Below are 23981 nucleotides of genomic sequence, written 5' to 3' on the forward strand. Positions count from 1 at the left end.
CCCCCAAAGACTTCCTTGTGGGCCAACTACCCCTCCTGTTGCCTTCAGTAAGTCCTACACTGCGAGATTGCTGAGAGGTCTTCGTGGCCCACCCCTTTCTCTACCACTCTGCAAACACACCTCCTGGTGCACTACTAGTTGGGGAGTTAAGTCCCTTTGGCTGCTGAGGGTCCTTGGGGTGAATAACCCCTCTTCTCACCTCCAGTAAGTCCCACACAGCAAGATTGCTAAGAGGTTTCCGGAGGCCACGCCCCCTATTTCCATCAATCTCGAAACATGTCTTCTGGCACACTACTGGTTGGGATATTAAGTCATCTTGGATGCTGAGCGACCTGGGGGACCAAGAAGGCCTCCTGGTACTTTCTGTAAGTCTTACACAGTGGTATTCCTGAGAGCTGGTCAGAGGCCTGCCCCCTTTCTCCACCACTCTGCAAACGCCATTACAACTTAAAAAAACATAGAAATTCACTGAAAAACACAACGGCCACGGGGACATTCTACTTGGGAAATGGAATTTTAAAAATCCTTAGAAATTCACTGGAAAAAAAAAAAGATTACAGGGACGTTCTAGTTAGGCTCAGATTTTACCCATACAAAACAAGTGAAATTCAGCACTTCTACTTAGCTCAGCTAACTATAACTTGCGCCCCTGCAATGCACTGCTTATGAGCTCACATATTACATCACTCATGACATGGTCAGTGACATCAATGATAAATTATGAGGAATTCTGAAGGAAGACCTATTGATAGGTCATCAAATAAGAATACAAGGAGGCAGTGACTATCCGTACCTGTGTTTTAGATCTAATATTTGCAGCATCCATGATTCTGCACTGCACAATGGATGATTACATGATTTGTGTGCCTGTTCAAGTCTTATATGTATGTGATGGTCTTGATGAGTGCAAAGCTCTTTATAGAACCTTGCCATAGAAGGTGAGGCTGTAATTGGGCAGGTGTTCAGTGTTCATTTCTGTTTTTGGGAGGAGAGCGAAGATCTATCCAGAGTTAAGAGAAAAAAGAAAGATGACAGTGCAGAGATGTGCAATTAAGGGACAAGGGCCTTTGCAGAGAGGTATTTGATAAGAGATTAATATGAGTCTATTTTTAAATGGAGTGGGCGATGATGCGTTTTATATTGACATTTTGCAGCACTTTCCTACCTCAACTAGAGGTTTGAATTCATTGTTGGATTCCGTGATGGTACAGGTAAAGTCATATGATTTGGCTCTGTTAATGAATGGCTTCCAAAGAGTTTGTGACTTTTATAGAAAGGTGTTTTTCAGGACGGTTGCTTAAGTCCCCAGATTTTTGTTTTCTTGGTGAGGTTCCTGAAGTTTCTTTCTTGAGCATGTTAAAGTGTATTTGGTTTTGGTCTGACCTGTATGATGTTAAAGAAGAAAAGTAGTTTTGTGGACTTTTCCAGTTTGGGGGGTTTTGAATGTGCAGAATGGAAAGATAGTGCATGGTGGTTGGTCCAGACAAGTGCAGATGCTGTGATTTAGCTTATTGAGTAGATGCAAAAGGTCAATTTGAGGGAGCAGTTGACTTTCTTGAGCAGCTCTACTATTGGTGTTAATGGGAGCTGGGCAAAATAATGGCACCAAGCAGTGTTAGAGATGGAGATTGAAGAAATGAGGTTGAAAACTGAATTGGTATTTGTGTCTTTGCTAGGGCAGAGGGATGTTCAATGTGGTAAAGTGTGGCCGAACTAATATATAATATAATAGCTCTTCATAGAAGTAATGTGATGCTGTGTTAATTAAAAACCTTTTTCATAAAGTTGAGTGTTTTACTGGTAAACATTTAGTTGACCAGTTGTAAATGTTTTTTTCTGGAAAGTTATAAGCTAACTTTTTTTAGACCTATAAATAACTGTTATGTACTCAGATTTCAGTTAATTGTAGTTAAATATCATAACTGAAGCCAAGAAACAAGATCATACACCAACAAGCCCTTATGTATTTTTAACCGGTGGATCATTGTGTGTTTTTCAGTTACACGTGCAGCTCAATATCCAAACGCCCGTATGTCACAACTCTGTCCAGTGAAAACTGTTTGCAAATGGCTAACTAATCCTTGTTTCAGGCATTTTGTTTTTCTAAGGTTATCACAGTTGCAGTTTTGGAACTTTGTTTGAAGGTGTGAAAATTCCCAGAAACTAATATACTTTATCAACTGAACATTTTTTAACATACTGTGTGAGCCACCCCATTGGTGTAATACTAAGATGATACAAATGTATCCCCAAAGTTTGAGTTGTGCGTGGCAGTCCTGCAATTTCTTTTTGTGGACCTTTTGTAGTTAGCAAACTCTTCAAGCTGAACTGCAGCATTCTCATGAGAGCTTACCTCTCCTATGACATGGCAAATCATTTAATTTTCAAAAGAGACTTCGATGCAAGGTGTAGAAGCTTGGATCATGCCAATGAATGAGTGCAATTTTTTAATAAGTCGTCCTCTCTGGTTTTTCTCCCTATCTCAATAAATTGTTCTGTTGCTCCTGATAGTGTTAATGATTGACTAAATAAGTTGACCTTTGACTGCTGGAATGAGCTTGATAAAACCGGATAGCTGTTAATATCTGCAGTGCTATTTTCCAAATGTGGTTGCCTATTTCCAGTTCACCAGCAGTGGAGTGGCATCAGGTCAAATACTTTATGAACCCTGAGTTGTTGGGATGCTAGCTTACCCTTCTCAACAGATTGGTAACCCCTGTGATTTAGTTATGTTAAAACAATTTGTTTAAAGTGAAAATGCCTTCTGTTTTTTCAAATGTAGGCTGTTTTTCATAATTATGAATCACGGTTTCTGACCACAGACTCACATTTTTAATACATGTTTTTCTAAAAGTACTTAAGTGGACCCTTAAATTTGTCAAAGCTGTAGGACCTAATTCCCTGTGATGTCATCAAAGTGAAAGCAAAGTAGGTTTCGTATCATTATGACTGTGATGTAACAATGCCACTGGATGAAATGTCATAGTCAGGCCCTGACCTATGGTAGATATCCAGACACTCTCTTAAATGCACAACATATGATCTGCTACACATTCTTAGTGCTATGACTGCCAATAACTGAAGCCTTGCATTTCTTATTTTATTACCAGTGTAAAGCCACAGCCTGCAAGAAGTCTCTTCTTATCTCTCTCTGGTGGCATACTCTTGATGCTCAAACCTCAATTGAGTTTTGCTACATTTACAAAGTCCTTTGCTAATACTAATCCTATGATACCTTAGTGATAAACTCTGCATTGCCATGATATGCTCAACTGTATCCGAGAATATCTCCTGTCCTGAGATAGGCAACCCTCTGAGGATGCTCACCCTCTAATCTAAATAAGATTAAACACCCATAGAAACCTTCTCAATTTTTTCAAGATTCTGAAGCGAATGAAATGTTATGCTTTAAGTCTTTCGATCTGATTGCAAATCCGAACATCATTTTTCTTCCACTTTTATCTCACCAGTAAGTAAAACTTTTCACAAGTCAGCCTAACTGGTCCACTTTCCACCCCACCTTGTTCTTTCAGATGCTATCTTCTTTTTTCTGTTGCATCTCATTTATTAATTTTGATTTGAATAATACATTTTCATGTCTATACATGCTCTATAGTTGTTGCTGCAACTGTCTACGTTGTTCAAATGGATAGATTTGCAGCGCCTAAGATTTAGTATATCGTGGCTGGTGATGGTTTGGCTGATCTATGTTGGTTTTCTAGGGAGATCAAGGATGTGCCGCAAGCCTATGTGTTTCTGGAGATGATGCCATACTATAAAGTTTCTACTTCACCTGTGTCTTTACGTTCCACATTACTTCATTTTCTTAATTTATTTGTTCCTGCATACAAAGTCGCATACTTGTTACCAACAGCTAAATCCAAATTCCAACATTTTTGTGGAATTGATACCACCTTCCAATGGCATTTGTTTTTCAAGCCCCCATGTCTCTCCTAATCTGAAACTGACCTGTTTTCCTCAGTTAACTACTACATCTCTGAATGTCTCGTCTCTCTGATACGCAAAAGCTAGGTACTCATTCATCATTTTTAGGTCTTGCCTAGCGACGCAGCACATGCGCTGCTCACCTTGGCGAGTTGTATTGTTGTCGGTTTCATGGCCAAAGGGGGACAGGAGATGGGCACGTGTGTGGAAGACAGGAGATGGGCACGCATACGGCTTGCGGCGTTATCACAACTCCTGCTGAGACCATATGCATGCACATCTCCTGTCCGGCGCGGCGCGCTTACGTCAGCTGGACTGAGTAAAAGAACACACAGCGAGATGTGTGCCGGTGCACCCTGCTGACATCCCCTTGGATCCGCCATCAGGACTCCCATGTGCCACCACTAACTGCAGCTCTCTCGGTGCCCTGCATGGACTAGCAGCCCGGATCGTCGCCCTGGTGAGTCTCTGTAATCGGCGCTGCCTTCTGCGTTCGCATCAGATGGACCAACATGCTAGTTTAACACATTGACATGGAGCATAATCCAAGAATGGCACGTTTGCTGGTACTTGGCAGAAAACACAGATCAATATTACAATCAATATCAATATTAAAAAGAATGAACAATAGGCCCGTTAGATTACGTTTGTATTAAACCGCCTGTTTCACAGTGTTTGACCCCAGTATTAATCCTCCGCCACATAACCTGCGTATTGAGAAATGTACAGTAATGGGGTGAAGCATGCATGATTTCACGATGACAGAACTCATTTAGACTGTAAATGTTGCATTAACCGCCCCTCCTAACCCTTTACCACGGCTGCGCTTCGGTAATTCCATTTTAAAAGGAGCACAAAGCACCATAATGTTATATAAATACCACTATGGGTAAACACAGCATTTTACATCAATAATGCCTGCACTGTTTACCCAGCAGCTGCAACAGTTTTCAGGAAAATTGATTCACAAGTGGAAGGCTAGCGGGGCTCAGGGTTAAGACAAGAAGGCTGAACTGTTGTTTCCAATCAATAAGCCATACGTCCAGAACACGGCGTAAGTGATGGAAATGTGCAGGCTGGGTCTGGAGTAATAGAAGAGCTACGGAGCTGCAAGTGGCACCTTGGGATCTAACAGCTTCAGTGCCTCACTGCTGTGAATAATGAAAGAAATTTAAATTATTGTGGGCCAAAGGGATGGAACCGCCGCATCGGATACCTGCCAGTATCATTAGCATAGCTTGACATTGATGGAGAACTCAGCTTCGCCCCCCCACCAGCTGTTTTAAAAACACTCTTGTGAAAGACTTTTTGGGATGTATGCTGTTTGTGTATACTGACCCAAGATCTGTCAAGTTACCCAGTCTGGTAGTAAATGGATTTATTTTAAAAGCTGTTGTAATTGATTTTAGTTTTCAGAATGTTTAGTTTTTTGGCATGTTTTTTTTTTTTTCCGTCTGGCCTGTGTCACTTCCACCATTTTAAATAAAAAACACTGCAGGCTCATCTTGTTAGCGCTATATATAAATGCAATTACAATTACAGTTCCACATCCAACTACAATACTCAAAACAAATACACATGGGTAAAAGACATTGCCATTTACAATGCTAATAGCTCTAACTCTCGCAAATGCGAGACCTACTGCATTGCAAATGCTTGTTCTTAGCTTTGTGGTGCAAATGGTTAATTGTCCAATATGTAGACACTCGCCAAAGTTTGTGCCTATATCCATTCTTAGTTCTTCTCTTTTCGTATAAACCTTGTTGGTCCATGGTGTCTAGAAGCAAGTCCTCAAAAACACTATTCAGTGACTCTTTCATAATATTTTTTTGTTTAATATATTTTCTGCCATCATCTTTTCATATTTTTCCTTGTCAAATAATCTTTGTTACTGACTTTTACTTCCATTTTGCATAAACCTCAAATGCGTCACAACTAATATGATATGACTGCTTAAAATTGCCCTTCCCTTTTAGTGCATATCAACATGGTCATCTACTGTATACACTCATCTACCGTATGAAAGTGAAGACTCTTGTGGACCACACCATGAATTTAGTGGGCAAAGCAAAGGGTCTGCCCATTGCTTACCATTGTTTGGCATTGTCACTCTCAGTTGTTTGCTTGGTATTTGATGGTTTGCCTTCCTTTTCTTGTGTTTGTCCCTCTATCGGAGGCCCGACAAGCCTTTCTTGGCGGCCCGCGGACCTTGCAGACATCGTACCGGTGTTTGTTTAACAGTGTCCGCAAACACAGACTCTGCTCTGTGGGGGCCCGGGGATTCAAGCCATAGTCAGAGTGGAGCTGCTGGGGCGCTAAGAGATGAAATACAACAAAGCCTCGTTATCATGCAAATTGTCTTTAAAGACCTGTGAAGTACTCGGGTGGGGGCTGTGTGTGTGCCCTGGAAGGGAAGCTGCCTCAGCTGCCAGGGGCATAACGCAGCCCCCGCGGTGCGGGGGCCCCCACGCTCCAGGGGCCCCCTCACTCTAAGCGAGGGAGACGGCTGCGCCTGGAAGCAAGCCTCTTCAGCCTCCCCAAGTCCCCATAAATTAAGCTGTGCGCGCACGCCACGGTGACGGCATCTAAGCCTCCGAGTCTTCCCTCTCTCTATCTCCCTCCTCAGTTAGTGAAAACCGAGACTTCAAGAAACGGGTATTACCCTCTCTTTTCTCCTTTCGTTTATTTGCTCCCCTGTGAAATGGATCCAAAAAAGAATAACATTTTTGCTGGAAACGTTGTCTTTCTCTGACACAAGTGCAGCCTCCGGGTGGAGAGAAATAAAACATTCCAAATGTGAAAAATAAATAACTAATTAAAGCAAGACAGAGTGGTTGCAAGATGTCCAGATTGATTTATTTACACCTAAACACATTAGTGCCACTTTACAGTGTTTGCCAGTGAAGTGATACTTTTGTTTACTCCTGTCTCTTTGAACAACATAGTTTTCCCTGTGTGGGGAATGAGGGAGACGGGGAATGAGGGAGACGGGGAATGAGGGAGACGGGGAATGAGGGAGACGGGGAATGGGGGAGACGGGGAGGGAGGGAGACGGGGAGACAGGGAGGGAGAGAGGGGGAGAGAGAGGGATATAGAGGGGGAGGGAGAAAGAGGGGGGAGGGAGACAGAGGGGGGAGACAGAGGGGGAGACAGATGGAGAGGGAGGGAGAGAGACAGGGAGGGAGGGAGGGAGACAGAGAGGGAGGGAGAGAGACAGAGAGGGAGGGAGAGAGACAGAGAGGGAGGGAGAGAGACAGGGAGGGAGAGAGACAGGGAGGGAGAGAGACAGGGAGGGAGAGAGACAGGGAGGGAGAGAGACAGGGAGGGAGAGAGACAGGGAGGGAGAGAGACAGGGAGGGAGAGAGACAGGGAGGGAGAGAGACAGGGAGGGAGAGAGACAGGGAGGGAGAGAGACAGGGAGGGAGAGAGACAGGGAGCCGGAGGAGGGAGGGAAACGGAGGAGGGAGGGAGACGAGGGAGGGAGACGAGGGAGAGGGAGGGGAGGACGGAGGGAGGGGAGGACGGAGGGAGAGGGAGGGAGACTGAGGACGGAGGGAGACGGAGGACGGAGCGGAGGACGGAGCGGAGCGGAGGACGGAGGGAGACGGGGAGAGAGACGGAGAGCGGGAGGGAGAGGGAGAGCGGGAGGGAGAGGGAGAGGGGGAGCGGGAGGGAGTGGGAGAGAGGGGGAGGGAGACAGGGAGGGAGAGAGGGGGAGGGAGAGGGGGGGAGGGAGACAGGGAGGGAGAGGGGGGGAGGGAGACAGGGAGGGAGAGGGAGACGGGGAGGGAGAGGGAGAGAGGGGGAGGGAGACTGGGAGGGAGAGGGAGAGAGGGGGAGGGAGACTGGGAGGGAGAGGGAGAGAGGGGGAGGGAGACTGGGAGAGGGAGGGAGAGAGGGGGAGGGAGACTGGGAGAGGGAGGGAGAGAGGGGGAGGGAGAGAGGGGGAGGGAGAGAGAGGGAGGGAGGGAGGGAGAGAGGGGGAGGGAGACAGAGAGGGGGAGACAGAGAGGGGGAGACAGAGAGGGGGAGACAGAGAGGGGGAGACAGAGACGGAGAGGGGGAGACGGAGAGGGGGAGACGGAGAGGGGGAGACGGAGAGAGGGGGATAGGAGGGAGGGAGGAAGATGGAGGAGGGAGGGAGACGGAGGGAAAGGGAGGGAGACGGGGGGAGGGAGACGGAGGGAAAGGGAGGGAGACGGAGGGAGGGAGGGGGAGGGGGAGGGGGAGGGAGACGGAGGAGGGAGGGAGACGGAGGAGGGAGGGAGGGAGATAGAGAGAGGGAGAGAGAGAGATATGTGTATGCCGGGTCCGGTGGCTCAGTGGACGAAGGCGTCCGCTGCAGGGACCTGTGTTCCACCTCATGGTCACAGTTTGTTTTGTTGCTCTAGCCCCGCCCCCTCCCCCAATGACCCCGCCCCAAGGTGCGGCCCTCGGCCCCAAACCACACTGTAAATTTGGCCCCCAAGAGAAAGTTTGTGAGTACCCCTGCTCTAGAGTCTAGACTGAGGCCCTAGTGATCATATGACTGATTGAAAATGGAGAGTATAGCAGCCCCTGAGTCCCGCTGCCTCTCATTCTGTCCGTATCTGGCGGCGAAGACCTCATGGGCGTCCTGGCTGCCTTCTTAGGTTGTTGCCCCTCTGCTGCAGGGTGCCCTCCCCAGGACTGAACCGATGGAGGGAGATGTGTGTGTGCCTGCAGCTCTGACTGTCTTCTTGTACTCAGCTAACAGGACTGACTGCATGCGCCGTCCTTGGCCTCTCTTTATTCCTGTGCATACTGCATGTCTCTGCCTGATTGCATGTAACGCATGGCCTCTCAGTCCAGCTGCATACAGTGCATGGCCTCTCAGTCCAGCTGCATACAGTGCATGGCCTCAGTCCAGCTGCATACAGTGCATGGCCTCTCAGTCCAGCTGCATACAGTGCATGGCCTCTCAGTCCAGCTGCATACAGTGCATGGCCTCTCAGTCCAACTGCATACAGTGCATGGCCTCTCAGTCCAGCTCCATACAGTGCATGGCCTCTCAGTCCAGCTCCATACAGTGAATGGCCTCTCAGTCCAACTGCATACAGTGCATGGCCTCTCGCCATACTGCTAACGTTTTGTAAGGCTATCAGCAATGGACATTGAAATGGGACCATTCAAGGCCCCTTTCAGGCAAAAGCACTCACTGATTTCTGAATAGTGAGTGTAAAAGCGTTAAGGTAACAATGTTGTTCCTGCTTGCATTTCACATGGTTCACGGGCGGCAGAGAAGTAACAGGACTCTGTATTCTTCTTCTCTAAGTAAGAAGGAAAAGACAGTCTCCGCTTCTGCTCTGCCGCTTCAGCTGCCCCCCCCCCCCACACTCTTTCATTCTTCCCTCTCTTTCCGTCTAGCAGTTCTTCTCTTACTGAAAACCTTGACTTCAAGATGGGGTTCTCACTCGCTTTCCTCTACTTTCTTTTATTTGCTCCCCTGTGAAATGGATCCAAAAAAGAAAATAATTTTTGCTGGAAATGTCCTATTTTAATTCTAAGGTGCAGAACCTGGAATAAAAGGATAAAAATATGAAAAATAACTAAATAAAGTAAGACCGAGTGGTAGAAAACTGGCCAGATTGATTTTATTCGCACCCAAACACATTAGCGCCACTTTTACAGAGTTTGCCAGTGAAGCGCTATTTTTTTTTCCTTGTCTTTGTTTTCCCGGGGCATGCAACTAGTGCACCAATCCTGGAGGTACTGCAAAGTGTGGATTGGAAAACAAAATGTGTACTGCGGCTCTGCGTCCAGGGAAGTGATCTTTTTACCATACTGCTAACGTTTGTAAGGATATCAGCAATGGACATTGAAATGGGACCATTCAAGGCCCCTTTCAGGCAAAAGAACTCACTGATTTCTGAATAGTGAGTGTAAAAGCGTTAAGGTAACAATGTTGTTCCTGCTTGCATTTCACATGGTTTGCTAAATCTTGCATTCCCCAATGAGTGTTTGCTTTTTAGGTCTCGGCTGCGAAGGCTGCGCTTGCGCAGTCTAGCTCCGAGATTTAATGACTTGGAGAAGAGGGGCTTGAACCCGCCCCTCTTCTCCCCTGTTCTCCATTGGCTGGCCTCTTGAATGCTGGCCAGCCATTAGAGAAGAGGTCAGTCATTCCGATTAGGCCCCGTCCTTTTCGGATCAGGGGGCGTGTTTTTTGCAAGAAGTCTCATTCTCTCCTCCAGCCAATGGCTGGAGGAGAGAAAAGACAAACATGCCCCCGAATCCGAAAATGCCGCTGCCTTTCTCCGAGGAATTTCTGCTCTGCCTCGGAGAAAGGCGGTGGTGTCTTCCGGTGCCCTCTTTACTTGTTGGCTTACAAATGGGGTCTGTTGGCGTGTATGAACATGTGGTAAATGTCAGTGGCTACCACACCATACTTTAGTCATACATCTGTCACAGTGTGCTCCAAAGTGCCCCTCCTTACCTACCACACCCTTACCACTCTCCAGCTGAAAGGGCGTGGCCCATTTGCTTCACTTGTTTGTGTGCCCCCCGAATGGCAGCACCCCCTTTCTGAGAAGTGTCCCCGCACCATCGTGAGGACTGAGGAGTACAAATCTCTCAGAGGGCTGCGCACAGGTTGTTTGTAAAAGTGTCTTTCTTCGGTATTAGTGCAGTGTGTGCACTACGTACACATCGCAGTAAGGTTCTCAGGCCCCATCGGAATGAGACTGCTCGTCTCCTCCCTGCCTTCCTCCTCCTTGTTGAACTGGTGAACATTCACTTTCGGTTCCGGGGGAGGGTGAGGGCTGGGAGGGCAGTCAGAGAGGACACAGTCGGCCGCACGCACTCTTCATGGCGCTGCTAGACATCTTCTGGGGGCCCCGGGACTGGACCCTGCCCCTGGACAGTACCGAGAACGACAGGAGCCAGGGGCCCTGCAGGGAGCTGCTCGGGGGCCACATGGCCCTGCCTCGGGGGCTGGAGGTAAGGAGGAGCGGGATTCCCGGGCGGGGAGGTACCTCTGCACAAGCTGCTGCCAGGGGGCACCGAGAGCACCAGCCTAAGACGTGTGTATGCGCCAGGGACTGGACCGTAAGTTTCTCGTAGAAACTGCATCTGATGAGCGGGGGGGGGGGGGGGGCAGGCCCGGCCCGACGGCTGTAGCGAGCTCAGAGACCCTGCGCACTTCAGTGCTCCCTTTCTGCTCTCAGAGGCACGTGTGTCTGAGGACTTGAACTCCAGAAACTAAGGTACTTTCTACCACTGATCCTGCTTGAACACGCCTGACTCGTCACCATGCCTGTATGCACACCCCTGGGGGTGGAACTGTGTCCGCATCCATGTGGGATTCACGTTTCGGAATCCCTGGGAGATTTAAATGTCTCTCTAACCTTAGGGTGTTCAGTTGTGTGTCAAGCTCTAAGTTGTATGACTGCTTCTATATCCCTGGGATATTCTCCCTAATCTTAGGGTGTTCGGATGTCTCTATGCCCCTAGGGTGTATGACTGCTTCTATATCCCTGGGGTATTTGCATGTCTCTCTAACCTTAGGGTGTTCGGATGTCTCTATGCCCCTAGGGTGTATGACTGCTTCTATATCCCTGGGGTATTTAAAGTCTCCCTAATTTTATGGTTTTCGGATGACTCTATGCCCCTAGGGTGTATGACTGCTTCTATATCCCTGGGGTATTTGCATTTTACTTTATTTATTTATTTATTTTATTTAATGCGCTTTTATATAGCACAGACTTTACCCGAAGGTGTCAGAGCGCTTCACAATAGGAACAGTAATGATTCAGAAGGAGAAAAATTACAAGTGAGCATGTTACAAAAGCAAACGTTACGTTACATGAGGCAATAGTGACAATTGTGCAAGTATCAAGAGCAAACAGAATACAAGAGGTAGCAAACGATACGTTACAAAAGGAACAAGCATTTACAATGCAACGGTCTCGGCATTGTTAAAGTTAGAGCTATTGGCATTGCTCATGACAATGCCGTTTCTTTAAAGTTTTAAAAACAAAAACATAAACAAAAATAATGTCATGAGCAATGCCAATAGCTCTAACTTTACCAATGCCGAGACCATTGCATTGTAAATGCTTGTTCCAGGATGATGTTACTTTTTTTTGTAGGCCGCATATTGCTCTTGTTTATTGTGTCATTTAAATTGAGCCTCATCCAGGTGTTTATAGCCGGAAGCAATTGGGTTGTAGTTGAAGGCAGTGTGAGTTTTTCTCAGTGGGACAGTATGGTGTTCAGTGGGGGAGACGATGTGGCACTATGGCCAGAGCTGCTGAATTTGGAACTGGGGAACCAGGTTCAGCCTTAATAACCAGTCCACCAGACGACTCTCCTGAGAGAGCACAATCCCATGCTAGACTTTAGAAGGCTTCGCAAGACCTTAGAAGCGCTGGTGTCTTAGCACCAGCAGGTGGACCCTAGCACTGGCAAGTCTGGGTTAACCTTCAAGGTTTGTCCACCACAATCCATACTGAAGTTCACCTCCAGTCTTGCTAGCAGGCCTATGAAGCAGCACAGCCAAGAACAACAGTGACTGTCACTGAGGTCACAGGACCCTTGAGAAGGGCCAGCTCTAGGGCAGTGCAACCGGTGTGACCGGACGCTGACTTTTGGTTGAGACATTATGTTTGCAAGTAAATTAAGGTTTTAAAAGCGCTTGCTGCCTCCTTCCTGGCCTCCAGCAATTTTCGGCAACAATAAAAATGTCATCATGACTCTGGTGTTTAATGTTCTTCCTAGAGAGAGATCCGAGTTTTGTCTAGTGGAAGTTTTGACTCCTGGAAAGGTAGCACATAGGGTTAATGTGCCTGCAGCAAAGAACATGTACTATGCAGATCACAAAGTGCACATAATGTAAATAGGTCAGTGGGCTACTGCGTGTGTGTGTGTAGGTGGCTCTGTGGGTCGCTCTATTTGTGTGTGGGTTGCTCTGTGTGGGTGGCTCTGTGTGTGTGTGTGGGTGGCTTTGTGTGTGTGGCTGTGTGTGTGGGTGCAAATGCAATAGGTCTCGCGTTTGAGAGTGATTAAGCTATTGACATTGTAAATAACAATGCTGTTTCTTTAAATGTTTTAAAAACAAAAACATAAACAAAAATGTCATGAGCAATGCCAATAGCTCTAACTTTAACAATGCCGAGACCATTGCATTGCAAATGCTTGTTTTTTTAGACAGCATGTTACTGTTGCTCTCTGTCCATAATGGCCCAAATTCTTTCACCATCAGTGGGCCCAATGGTACCCAGTATGAAGAACATTCAGGCTTACATTACGAGCGGCCTCTTAATTCTGATGGGGCCTGTAACTGCTGGTACGAGCCCATCAAAGTTGTGAGATCTGCGCGAATACCACAGATCTCTTTACTTTCACAGATAGATCAAAATATTTTAAACAACATAGTTCTATCTGTGCATGAGCAGAGCCATGTGCAGCTTACCATTTTGTCGCAAAGCAACTGTTGAGCAAGGTGAAGGAACTTCCGCACTCCTTCACGCGCCATCAAGAAAAGGGAAAACCGATTTCCACTGCAGTAAGTTTAGTGCTGGTAATGTGTGACAAAGGATGGCCTTCTTTTTTCCAAAGTACTTCAGGCGAGGTTTGAATTTGCTGAGACAGTAAATAAACAAATATTGCTGAGAGCAGCAGAAATCTATGTGAAAGCGTGGGAAAATAAGGCCTCGCTGGGCGAATCGGACCTGGAATTGCCACTTCCCCAGGAAGTCCTCGTTTCTTAGTGGATCCTCAGAGTCCAACTCCTAAAGGGTGGGATTTGCCCTACCCATGTAATTACCAGTACCGCAGGTATTGGTAGTTGGGAAGATATATATATACACACCCACCACCGTCGTCGTCGTCTTGGTAGGAAAGGGATAGGTTAGTTGCCTAGCAATTCAGGATTTTTGTGGACGTTTTAATACAGGCTCCAGACATTACACACCACAAAATGTGCCATTTCTGATGTTTATCCCTGTACATGAACATCATGGCATAAAATGGCATGCCTACTGTCACTTGCAAGTCATTGGAATGTCACACATAAGTACTTTAAAAACATGGAAATGTTGCTCCTTAGGCAATCAAAAAATGTAGCAGCTTTACTACTACAACATTGTGAGCCCACTCGACCATTGGGTGACTTCACTGTGAGTGACGGCATTCTGCTCTTTCAAAGGAGCTCATCTGTACACAAAGTAGTTTCTTTCAGTGCCTGAGATTTTCTTGCAAATATTTGCTTTTTGAGAGAAAAACATGTGCTTTTGTCCCATTTTTAGGTCGAGCATTCGAGACCTCTTGTATATACTTTAGTATATACTTATATGTGTACTTTGTGGACTTGGGAGATCAGCCCTAGGACTTGTCTGCTTCCGCTTAGGTACTTTTTCTGTTCAACTGCCTCTTTTTAACGGTCTTAATAGAAAACGACCAGCAGATGTCAGTAAAATACCAGAATTGCTTTCTGCTTGTTCAACTGCCTCTATTTAACGGTCTTGATAGAAAACGACCAGTAAAGGTCAGTAAAAATACCAGAATTGCTTTCTGCTGAGGGACTTTATTTTTTGTATTTTTCTGGCAACTGACTCTATTTAACTTTCTTGATAGAAAATGACCAGCAGAGGTCAGTATAATACCAGAATCACTTTAGCATTCTCTAGATTCCAGTCCATAGAAATTGTCTTCCACAAGCACCCGTACACAATATTATTCTTTTGAAAATCTTGTGTTTTCAGTGATATGACCACCGAAAGCCCTGATTTTATATTAAAAACAGAACTTTGGACTAGACCATTTCCCGCTGAAAGGCATTAATTCGTTCCATTTGTTACCATACCTGGCATGTCACGCAGTTTGGTGCTTACTTTCCTGCCATGTTAAAGGACAATAGATTTTTCAGCACCCAGGCGAAGGTGCTGCATAGCTATATACAAATAAGGTCCCAAAGGCGAGACCGATTGCATTGCAAATGCTAGTTCTTTTATATTGTGAGAGCCGCCCTCCCACCCCCCCTACAATAAGTGTATAAAAACACTCTAAGTAAACGGAAGGAGACACACGGCTCTCTGCCTATCAGTTTCCCGTTTTGTCACAAAACAACTGTCGGGCCAGGCTAAGGCACTTCCCCACAGCTTCACGCGCTATCAAGTAAAGGAACATGAGGTTTCCAGTGCGGAAACTTTAGTGCTGGTAATGTGTGACAAAGGGTGGACTTTTTTTCCAAAGTCAGTCAGGCAAGGTTTGAATTTGCTGAAACTTCCAAAAACACAGCTGAGGCAGTAAATAAACACATATTGTACAATGCTGGGTCTTCCAAGAAAACATGTTTGCGCTCTTCTTTAATTGTTTATTAACTGTTGAAGTATTCCTTTAATCTTGTTAGTTGCTAAACAAATACTTGTGTGTATGAAAGGCTCCCCCTGCCGAAACGCCTTTCCCCACGACTTCTCAAATTTTTGGCGTGTTCCATTCTCACACTGAAAAGATTTACTGCTGCTCTTGACAGGAATACCTTTTTAAACAATTCCAAGGTAGAAATAGGTGGTGGAAAGGTTTGTGAATACCCACCAACAAGCACTTTTGAGAATGGCCCAAAACTTTCCAGAGTACACAAAAAAGTAAAGGATGGAATGCTTGAGTTAATCTTAGCCATTGCTATCTGCTCAGTCTGCATCCCAGTCCATTGTTACTTTGCACACCAAGCCATCTCAGTTTGGAACCAGCCATATGCAAATCAGTCTTAACCCTTCTCCAATGGGAACAGCCCAGCCCGAACTGCCAGACCAAGTCCTCCCTGAACTGGAACACAAGCAAACCCAGGACCGGTTTTGCCCTAGTTAGGGCTCTTAAGCCTGTATAGCTTGGTTCCAGTGATGGTGTGCCTGTACCCTTGTCTGGGCATACCTGTCCCACTTAGGGTGATCGCCCAAAGTATACAAAAGAGTGATGGAATAATTTTGGACTGACTACACTTTTCTATGCATTTGCTTTTTGCATCGTTTCTTTTCACCCCCTTTCACGATTATGTGACTATATTTTTGGGGATTCATTGGAAGGATTTATGTAGAACGCACCGCAGGGAGACACTCTTTGGACACTACTTCAGCAACTAAATTAATTTATTAATATTATATTGTGACCAGACAGAAACGGAAACTGCGCAGCACAGCTTTTTTATTCCTGGAGTCTATTATCAATGCCCACTGGACGGAGAACCAACCTTGTAGGCAGTCAGATGCATGGTGATGCTAACCCTATCATGTAACTGTAACCCGACTTATCATCCTCGTTTACCCCATCCACAGGCACTACTCAAACCTCCAAATAATTGTATCTGGTGCATATATTAGTAAAAAACCAATTAGTTCTAATAGTGTAACCCGGATCCCTTAATTAATGCCTGTGCTCTATACTACCCCAAAAATCTGTTTTAGTAATTTTTGTATGTTTGGCGTGGTGGTACAAAACACTTTAGATTACCCAATATCAGTCTTTTTAAAAATCATTTTCTCCTTTGTGCCTTTTTTTTTTTAATCCTTCCTTACTTTATTTCTGAATACTACACAGAATAGTCCGCCTTCTCTCATCCGCTTAAGTCTAGTAGGGGAAGGCTGGCTCTTTAAGGTGTTGGGTGGGGAATATACAGCAAAGCCTGTGTTTGGTTGTCATTGTGGCTTCATTGATGACTCCCAAACCTACAGGCTTCAGCCACAAATCCTGTCAATGTGTGTCTCCTGGCATAACTAAATCTGGTTAAATCACGTGACAGTTGACACTGAGCCATCCTTGCTATGTCCTTAGGGTTACTGACTCTGCCAGACATGATGATTTCATGTACCAAGGCATTACTTATTATCTTAGCTAAATGTAAGGATGTAGGACATTCAGAACATTTTCTGCATCATCTATTTTTGAACATGATCAATGTTTTTCTTTTCAAAAGTCTCTCGGGTGTGGCTGTTGGATTGGAAGGATGATCTCATATCCCTTATTTCTGATCTGACCAAGGTTTTGCTTTGCAAGTCACGCTTTTAGATGTATGGTTTTAAGCAGTATAGATTAAATCAGAGCAATGAAGCCGCTTTGTTTGAAATTGAAATCCATCACAATGAAGCATCTGCTGCTATGGGCTTTTTATTTTCCACAGTTTTATCGGTCAAATATGATTTGTCCCTATCGCCAAAATAAACCAAGTGCATTACCCCAGGTCCATAAAGACATTGCATATTTATCGTTATAATATCAGTATATTCTGCTTTCTGTACTTTAATAGGAAGGGGAAATTGTTGACCATGTGTCTTAAGCGTCTGTGTTCTCTTCTATTTCTGTAGGTTGTAAGCAGTCTCTGGAACCATGTCACCATTCTTAAGGATTGCCTTCAATTCATTTGAGCTGGGACCTATGGTGAACCAATCCGAGGCAATCCAGCCATTTTGTGCAATCAAAATGAAGGAATCCCTGAGCACAGGTAGCGTAATAGTAAACCTCACCTAGATAATGTTGACTGTAATGTCTTGCATTTGTAATGTGCTGCAGATGTATCCAGTCAAAACAAATTATGGATTGTCACAATTAAGTGAATGGATTATATTTATCCAGCTTTTGTTAACAACGAGAAACACAAGTATTGTAGGTGAAACAGCTTGACTGATATCACACAATCACTAAACTAAATAGAGTGCATAAGGGCACCTAGTAGAGAGAAGCTCCGGCCCAGATGTGGGATGTTTCTTTACCTTTTCAAGTTGTTCACCCAAGAAAAAACAAAACCTGAAAATTGAAATAACATGTAATCTGCTACCTGAGCAGCAATAGGCATGTGGTAAGGTGTTTTCCTAGTGTGGAAGAATCTATTTTGAAGAAATACACCCTGCCTCATTCTTTGGATGCAATGAAAAGGGGTGGACTGGAATGATTGTCACATAAGAGTGGAAGCGCTACCACACTAGCTTGATAGTCTCCAAGGAGAATATTCAGTGATTTTGAAGGTAAGCGCTCTGAAGAGATGAGACAGACACAGGCAGATTTGGTGTTGAAATGTGACATAGGCCACCTATATATAATCCCATCAGGAACTGCAGACCTGATCAGAAAGGGCAACAGTGGACCATCTTTGTATTTTATTTTCTACCTTCATTGGGTGAGTTAATGGGAGTGTTGACCAGCTGAGATTAGCTGAGGCATATTGATGTCTAAGATGAAACCTTAAAGAAAGATAATGTAATTATGAACCGAAAAGGAAGTAACACTGGTTTGGAGAACCTTTTGAGGTACTAGTGCATAGTATGTAATGAAACCTACATCTAACACTGTCTGTAGCCGTTGCTTGTCTTAAGAAACCTCACTCATTTGACACCCTTAACATGCTACCATACTTTCTCAATACGGATGTGGTCTTTGGTAGGACGTGTCTGAAAAACTTGTTAGTATTTCAAATGTAAAGAATAGATCCAGATATATTTTGCTCAAACACTTTTTTCTGGGTATTTCATAATTTATTTATAAATAGCTGGACATATTTTAGGATACTTCTATTGGAATGTCGCATTAGGATACATTTAAATGAACAGTATCTTTGGATTCCACAGGTTATCGGATATTTTATGACCCATATGAAAACCTCATTCCTCTATATCACAGTCTGTAAACAAACCGAACACACTAACGCCAGCTAAAGGTAGTTCAAAATAGTTGGGAACATGTTGCTGCCTATTCATGTTCGTCTGCCCACAATTCACTGTTTTAAATAGGTCGTCAATGTGAGATCTTACTGCATTGTCTCTTTGTAATTTCTGCATCTGGATACAATCCTATGTATTGTCTCTATTTATATTCTCAAAGTACAATTGCATCCCTCTTGAACAGTTGATTTTGCTTTGTATGTTTTGTTTTTAATACATGCTGTTCCAAGTAGCTGTCTAATGTACAAGTATGATTAGCACCTACGGGCATCTATGGGCCATAACTAGTTCAGTTACTAAATGGCTGCATTTTGTGCTATTGTGGTTGTATTCGTGTGACTAATTTATTTCTCTCAACTTTTAAGGGGTTTTGACCTGAGCAGCACTCCTGAGAACCTGGAGTACAAGTTCATAGCTCCCCGTCTCAATCACTAGTTTCTCAAGCACTAGTACTCAAACCCAACCAAGCTTATCCATATTGACTATATATTAACAGTGTTAGATAAACTTCCCTCCTTCTAACTTACTCCATTGTGTGCAATTACTACTCTCTTAATCTTCTGAGCCTACCTTAAAGCAACATGGTGCATCTTCGACATCTGACTGTTGCCTCACCTTAGGAGATGGAGTGTAGGCTTCTTCAACAGTGCCCTGGGTTATTGGTCTTAGATTGCACTCATCTGAAAGGCAGTGACTGCTGGCCATTGTGCACATGCAATTTGCAGCTTGAAAAACGTGTGCTTTTCCCCCTCTGATATCAGTTTTATTTAGTTTAGTTAGTACATTGCACCAATAACTGTTGGGGAAAACTGCTGATGGTTTCCTCTTGTTATTGGATCAAATCAGATGCAATTCCACTCGTCATCTGCATCTCTCCCTTTTTTCTCGTAAGCTAATATTTGTCATCTAAAATTAATGCTTTCGGTGACCCTCACTTCAGGTAGGCACTGCGAGGCCCCTGACCCAATAGAAAAACTGATCACGCTTGCCTGCGAGAAATAGGCAAATCAGACCAGCATGGTAATACAAATTAAACAAGGTAGAGTTTTTGCAGAGAAGGTCCACATTGCTATTCTACTACACATTAAAAAGGAAAAGCATTAGTGTAGGGGCATGGCGAAGAAACACCATTAGGAATCACCAGGCCTCACAGTGTTTAGTTTGTTGTTTTGCGAATTGGCTGACTTTCTCACAGCTCTATTTTATTTGCACAGCTCGCTTATTTGCATAATTCTCCAAACCCTTGGAATCTTTTTAAAGCATTTTAATTTATCTACTTTGAAACTTGCTGCCATTTTTTTTGTGTACCGATGTAATTGAATGTGACCACTGCATTTAAACTTACTTCCTGCTTCCCCGTGCTGTCATCGAGAGACACCATTTTTTTGGTAGTGCGCTGTCTAGTCTTTTGGCAGATGGGGTTATCTCAATGCGTGCTGCACGGACGCACCGCTGGCGCGCCTAAGCCAAGTCCGTCTGCGCCCGTCAGCGTTCCGGAAGCGGCCAGCGCCAGCTATGCTGCCTGCCGGGTTCCAGGACAGAGGGTCAGATTACGCTACTCGGGGATGCTTTACGGGGCTTGTACTCCAAAAGCTGTTCCCCAACGAGGGTCAGTCTCCCTACCCATTAGGCTTCCCCATTTCGATCAGAGACTGTTGCCTGATTTCCTGGTCCGAACACTTTGTAACCAACTCTTCATGGGACGTGATGAATGCGGAGCCTTTGGCACGTTCATTTTGCAAACCTGCCTTTGGTAGAATCGCCCCTGGTGTGTTCAATCAAGTCTTTGAAACCTCTAGACCTATACTCTCGGGTAACCTTGAGAATCACCTTGATGGCCTTACCAGTGGGGTGTCTAATGCAGTTGATCTACCCACCCCACAGTGCTCCCCTAGGCTGTCTAGGGAATCTCCCTCGAAACCCTGGTGCAGCCTTGAACTTAAAGCACTCAAACACAAATGTAAGATACTTGAGCGGGCGTGGCGTTGCAGTGATCACTGCCCCACAGCCAAGCTGAAGCTCAGAATCAAACAGACGGTTTACTATGGAGCCATAACTTCTGCCAAAAGGAAATTCTATTCAAACCGTATCGACTCTGCTAAAAATAACTCAAAAGAAATCTTTGCGATTGTTCAGAGCTTTATGTCTCCTTCGGCAAAAGCTAGTGAGTCAGCCACCTGGTGCAATACTCTTTCGAATTTTTTCTTGGATAAGATCCGCACTATTCAGATGGCTCTTTCATCTGGCAGCAATGAGACCGAGGCAGTTGGTCCGTCCCCTCCGGCCGGCGCAGAACACCGTCTGGATGTTTTTGTGTCAATGGACTTGTCTGATTCTCTTAAAATTCTTAAGAGTTTAAAATCTGGCTTGCCCTCTGATCCTTGCCCTGCTAGATTGCTAGCAGCAGCAGCGGAGACGATTAATGTAGAGGTGAACAGCATTATCAACTTGTCTCTCCAGACAGCCAGTGTCCCAGCAGCCTGGAAGCCGGCCAGGATTCTGCCACTTCTTTAAAAAAAAAAAAATTAAAAAAAATCTCTAGACCCACTCAATCCGGGGAACTACTGAACCATTTCTCTGCTGCCTGGTCTGGCCAAGGTGTGTGAGAAGGTTGTCAACAAACAACTCACGGCGTTCGTCGAGAGGGAGAATATTCTGCATCCAGCACAGTCTGTATTCTGGGACACCCAATGCACCGAATCGGTCCTGGTGGAGGTCGTCGAGGCCATTCGGGAGTGTCTGGACGCCGGGGGGAGGGCTGCATTGATTCTGCTCGACCTCTTGGCGGCATTCGATACGGTTCCGCACTCTCTCCTTCTCTCCCGACTCACCAGGATAGGTGGTCAGGTGCTATATGGAACTGGCTTGGATCCTTCCAAAAAGTTTGGGCCCAGCAGATTTGGATTCCACCATCCTCCTCCTCTCTACAGTCTGTGTCCACGGGAGTCCCCCAGGGGTCGTCCCTTAGTCCCCTTCTCTTTAACATCTATATGACACCTTTGATCTATCTGGCCGAGAGTTTGGGGGCTAAGGTGATGGCTTATGCTAATGACACCCAGCTGCTATTAATGTGGGACAATAGTGATGAGTCAGTTTCATCACGGTCTCTCATCCATTTTCAAATGGCTAGCGGCTACACAATTAAAATGTAATGAGAAATCAGAGATCCTTCTTTAAGGAAAATTTCCTCCCAACTTCCGGGAATCTCTCTGGCCTCCTGAGTTTCCCTTGCCCACTTCTGCTGGCAAGCCGGCCAAGGACTTGGGGGTATGGTTTGACAAGAGTCTGTCTTTCGAATATCAAGAAATTGGCCGGCAACTGCTTTGGTCTTCTCAAGACTCTGAGGAAGTTGTTTCCTCTCCTTCCCCAGGCAGCAAGAGAAACGGTCACCTGTGCACTTATCTTGTCTCGGCTAGACCATGTCAATGCTCTTTACATGGGCATTCCGGGATATTTGTTGAAAAAGCTCGAGGTGGACAAAACGCGGCAGCCAGACTTCCTTTGGGCATCTCCACCAGGAGCAGCGTGCGTCATCATTTGCGATCACTGCATTGGCTTCCCGTGGCAGAACTGGTGAAGTTCAAATCACTGGCTTTGGCCCACCGAGCTTTGCACGGTTTTGGCCCATCCAACCTACAAAAACGGTTCTCTTTCTATGTGCCATCTAGACAGCTGCGCTCTTCCTCCCTTCGCTTTATTCAGGTCCCCCGATTCAAATACCAGAGGCTAGGTGGCAGCTCAATGGCAAGGAAGGCCTCTAATGCTTGGAATGCACTACCCCTTGCCTTACGTAACATTCAAGACCCAGCAGTATTCAAGAAAAACTTGAAAACACATCTTTTCGCATAAACAGACTTTCTTACCTTTTTTTGTTAGGCATCGCGCCGGGACAGTGCGCGCTATAAATTAACATAACATAACCATGGATTGAGAAAGGAATTTCATCAAACTCTCCCTCTCACTCCAGCCTATTACCAGGAAAGAAATGAAACAATCCCTCCTAGGAGGATGCCATATGACACCCACTGCACATTGCATCGAAGCAGTCATGTCGGTGTAGAGACAGCTGCCCAAAAAGAATACCGCATCAAACACGTATCCGCAGCATTGAAGAGATCGTCCCAAACATCATCTAGAATCTTGTCTATAAAGTACTTCAGGGTACCTGGTACTAAACCTTCTTTAAGAAGAATTGAGAAGGTGAATAATTGCTGAAGCATAAATGCTTTTCTTGCTGTTACTCGCCCACTATCTGTCAACCATTGTATACGTTGCATATTACCCCAGTGAACACAGTTACTGGGTCAAAAGACAATCAAATAAGCTTTCTGAAATTGCAATAGTTAGACCGGTAGGTTTCCTTTAATGTGATATAAACCAGTATGAGCATTTAAAACCAAGATTAAAGAATACTTAAATTATTTTAAACTCTTCTTCAGACTTTCTTTTTATTTATCCTGTTATCTGGCTCCTCTGTCCTAGCACCACGTTTTACTAGCAACATAATACCTCCTCCACACCCTGAGTCTGTAGGACAATGAATGGTATTTTCTATTGTAGCCAGCACAGGAAATGCAAACTGTGGCACAGATTGTGTCACACAAAAAATGTTTTACACATACCAAATTCAGTCATTCCCATTTACAGTTAATCCCCTAAATTGAAGCCAAGAAAAAGACAACATAACACATTGACAAATCGAGCTCACGCCTCAGGTAGACCTGAGGATTCTTTGAATATTTTTCACTGTTCGCGAAAGAGATTACGGGTGCTGTGCTGACAGAATTGAGTCACAGTGCAAGTGCTTCAGAATGGGGTTATGGCTGATCCGCACGCACACCATGTTCTGTTCTCTACCCCCAACATTATCCCAAATGTGTCCCTAAAGAGTTGTAATTACAACTTAAGTATATTAAAATGTCAACACAGCAGTCCAAATGAACAGAAATAATGTATCCCTTTATTATAAGTTCTTCCCTGATTACGTATTGTTATACAGTATAGTGAGCCTGTATCCAAAGGCCTGCAAAAAATTAAGCTGGCCATGTGGCCCAAAAGTTATTTAATGTGACCCAGCAGATGCTGTTGGCCACTATTTCAAGGCATGTGATCATGTTTGAAAATGTATTCATGGCTCCGTTATCACTATATCCGCTTCTTACGTGCTCGTTTACAGTGGTGTGCAGATTCAGTGGATTGCCACACGTCTTTACCTCTCTCGATGATTTTGACTAATTTACACCAGCTAAAGGCTAGCATTATCATAGTGCAGAAATGTTTTAAACTGTCTGGTAAAGAAGATGCAGTATGTTACAAAGAATATTTTTTGGGGTTGGACTCTAAATCCTAGGTTGATGCAACTACTCCTAAACC

General features: G+C 44.9%; 1 protein-coding gene across 6 annotated transcripts in view; it reads left to right on the forward strand.

Annotated features, from left to right (window-relative positions):
- Positions 1-23981, forward strand: part of PRKCD (protein kinase C delta) — a 391800-nt gene that overhangs the window by 232326 nt on the left and 135493 nt on the right. For all 6 annotated transcript variants that reach the window (XM_085624544.1, XM_085624546.1, XM_085624547.1 and 3 more), the window contains one exon: positions 17259-17395. In XM_085624544.1, coding sequence (XP_085480670.1) covers positions 17281-17395 — 115 coding nt within the window. In that variant the 5' untranslated portion in view covers positions 17259-17280. The remainder of the gene's footprint in view (positions 1-17258; positions 17396-23981) is intronic.

Source organism: Triturus cristatus, chromosome 9, assembly GCF_964204655.1.
Source record: "Triturus cristatus chromosome 9, aTriCri1.1, whole genome shotgun sequence".
NCBI lineage: Eukaryota > Metazoa > Chordata > Amphibia > Caudata > Salamandridae > Triturus > Triturus cristatus.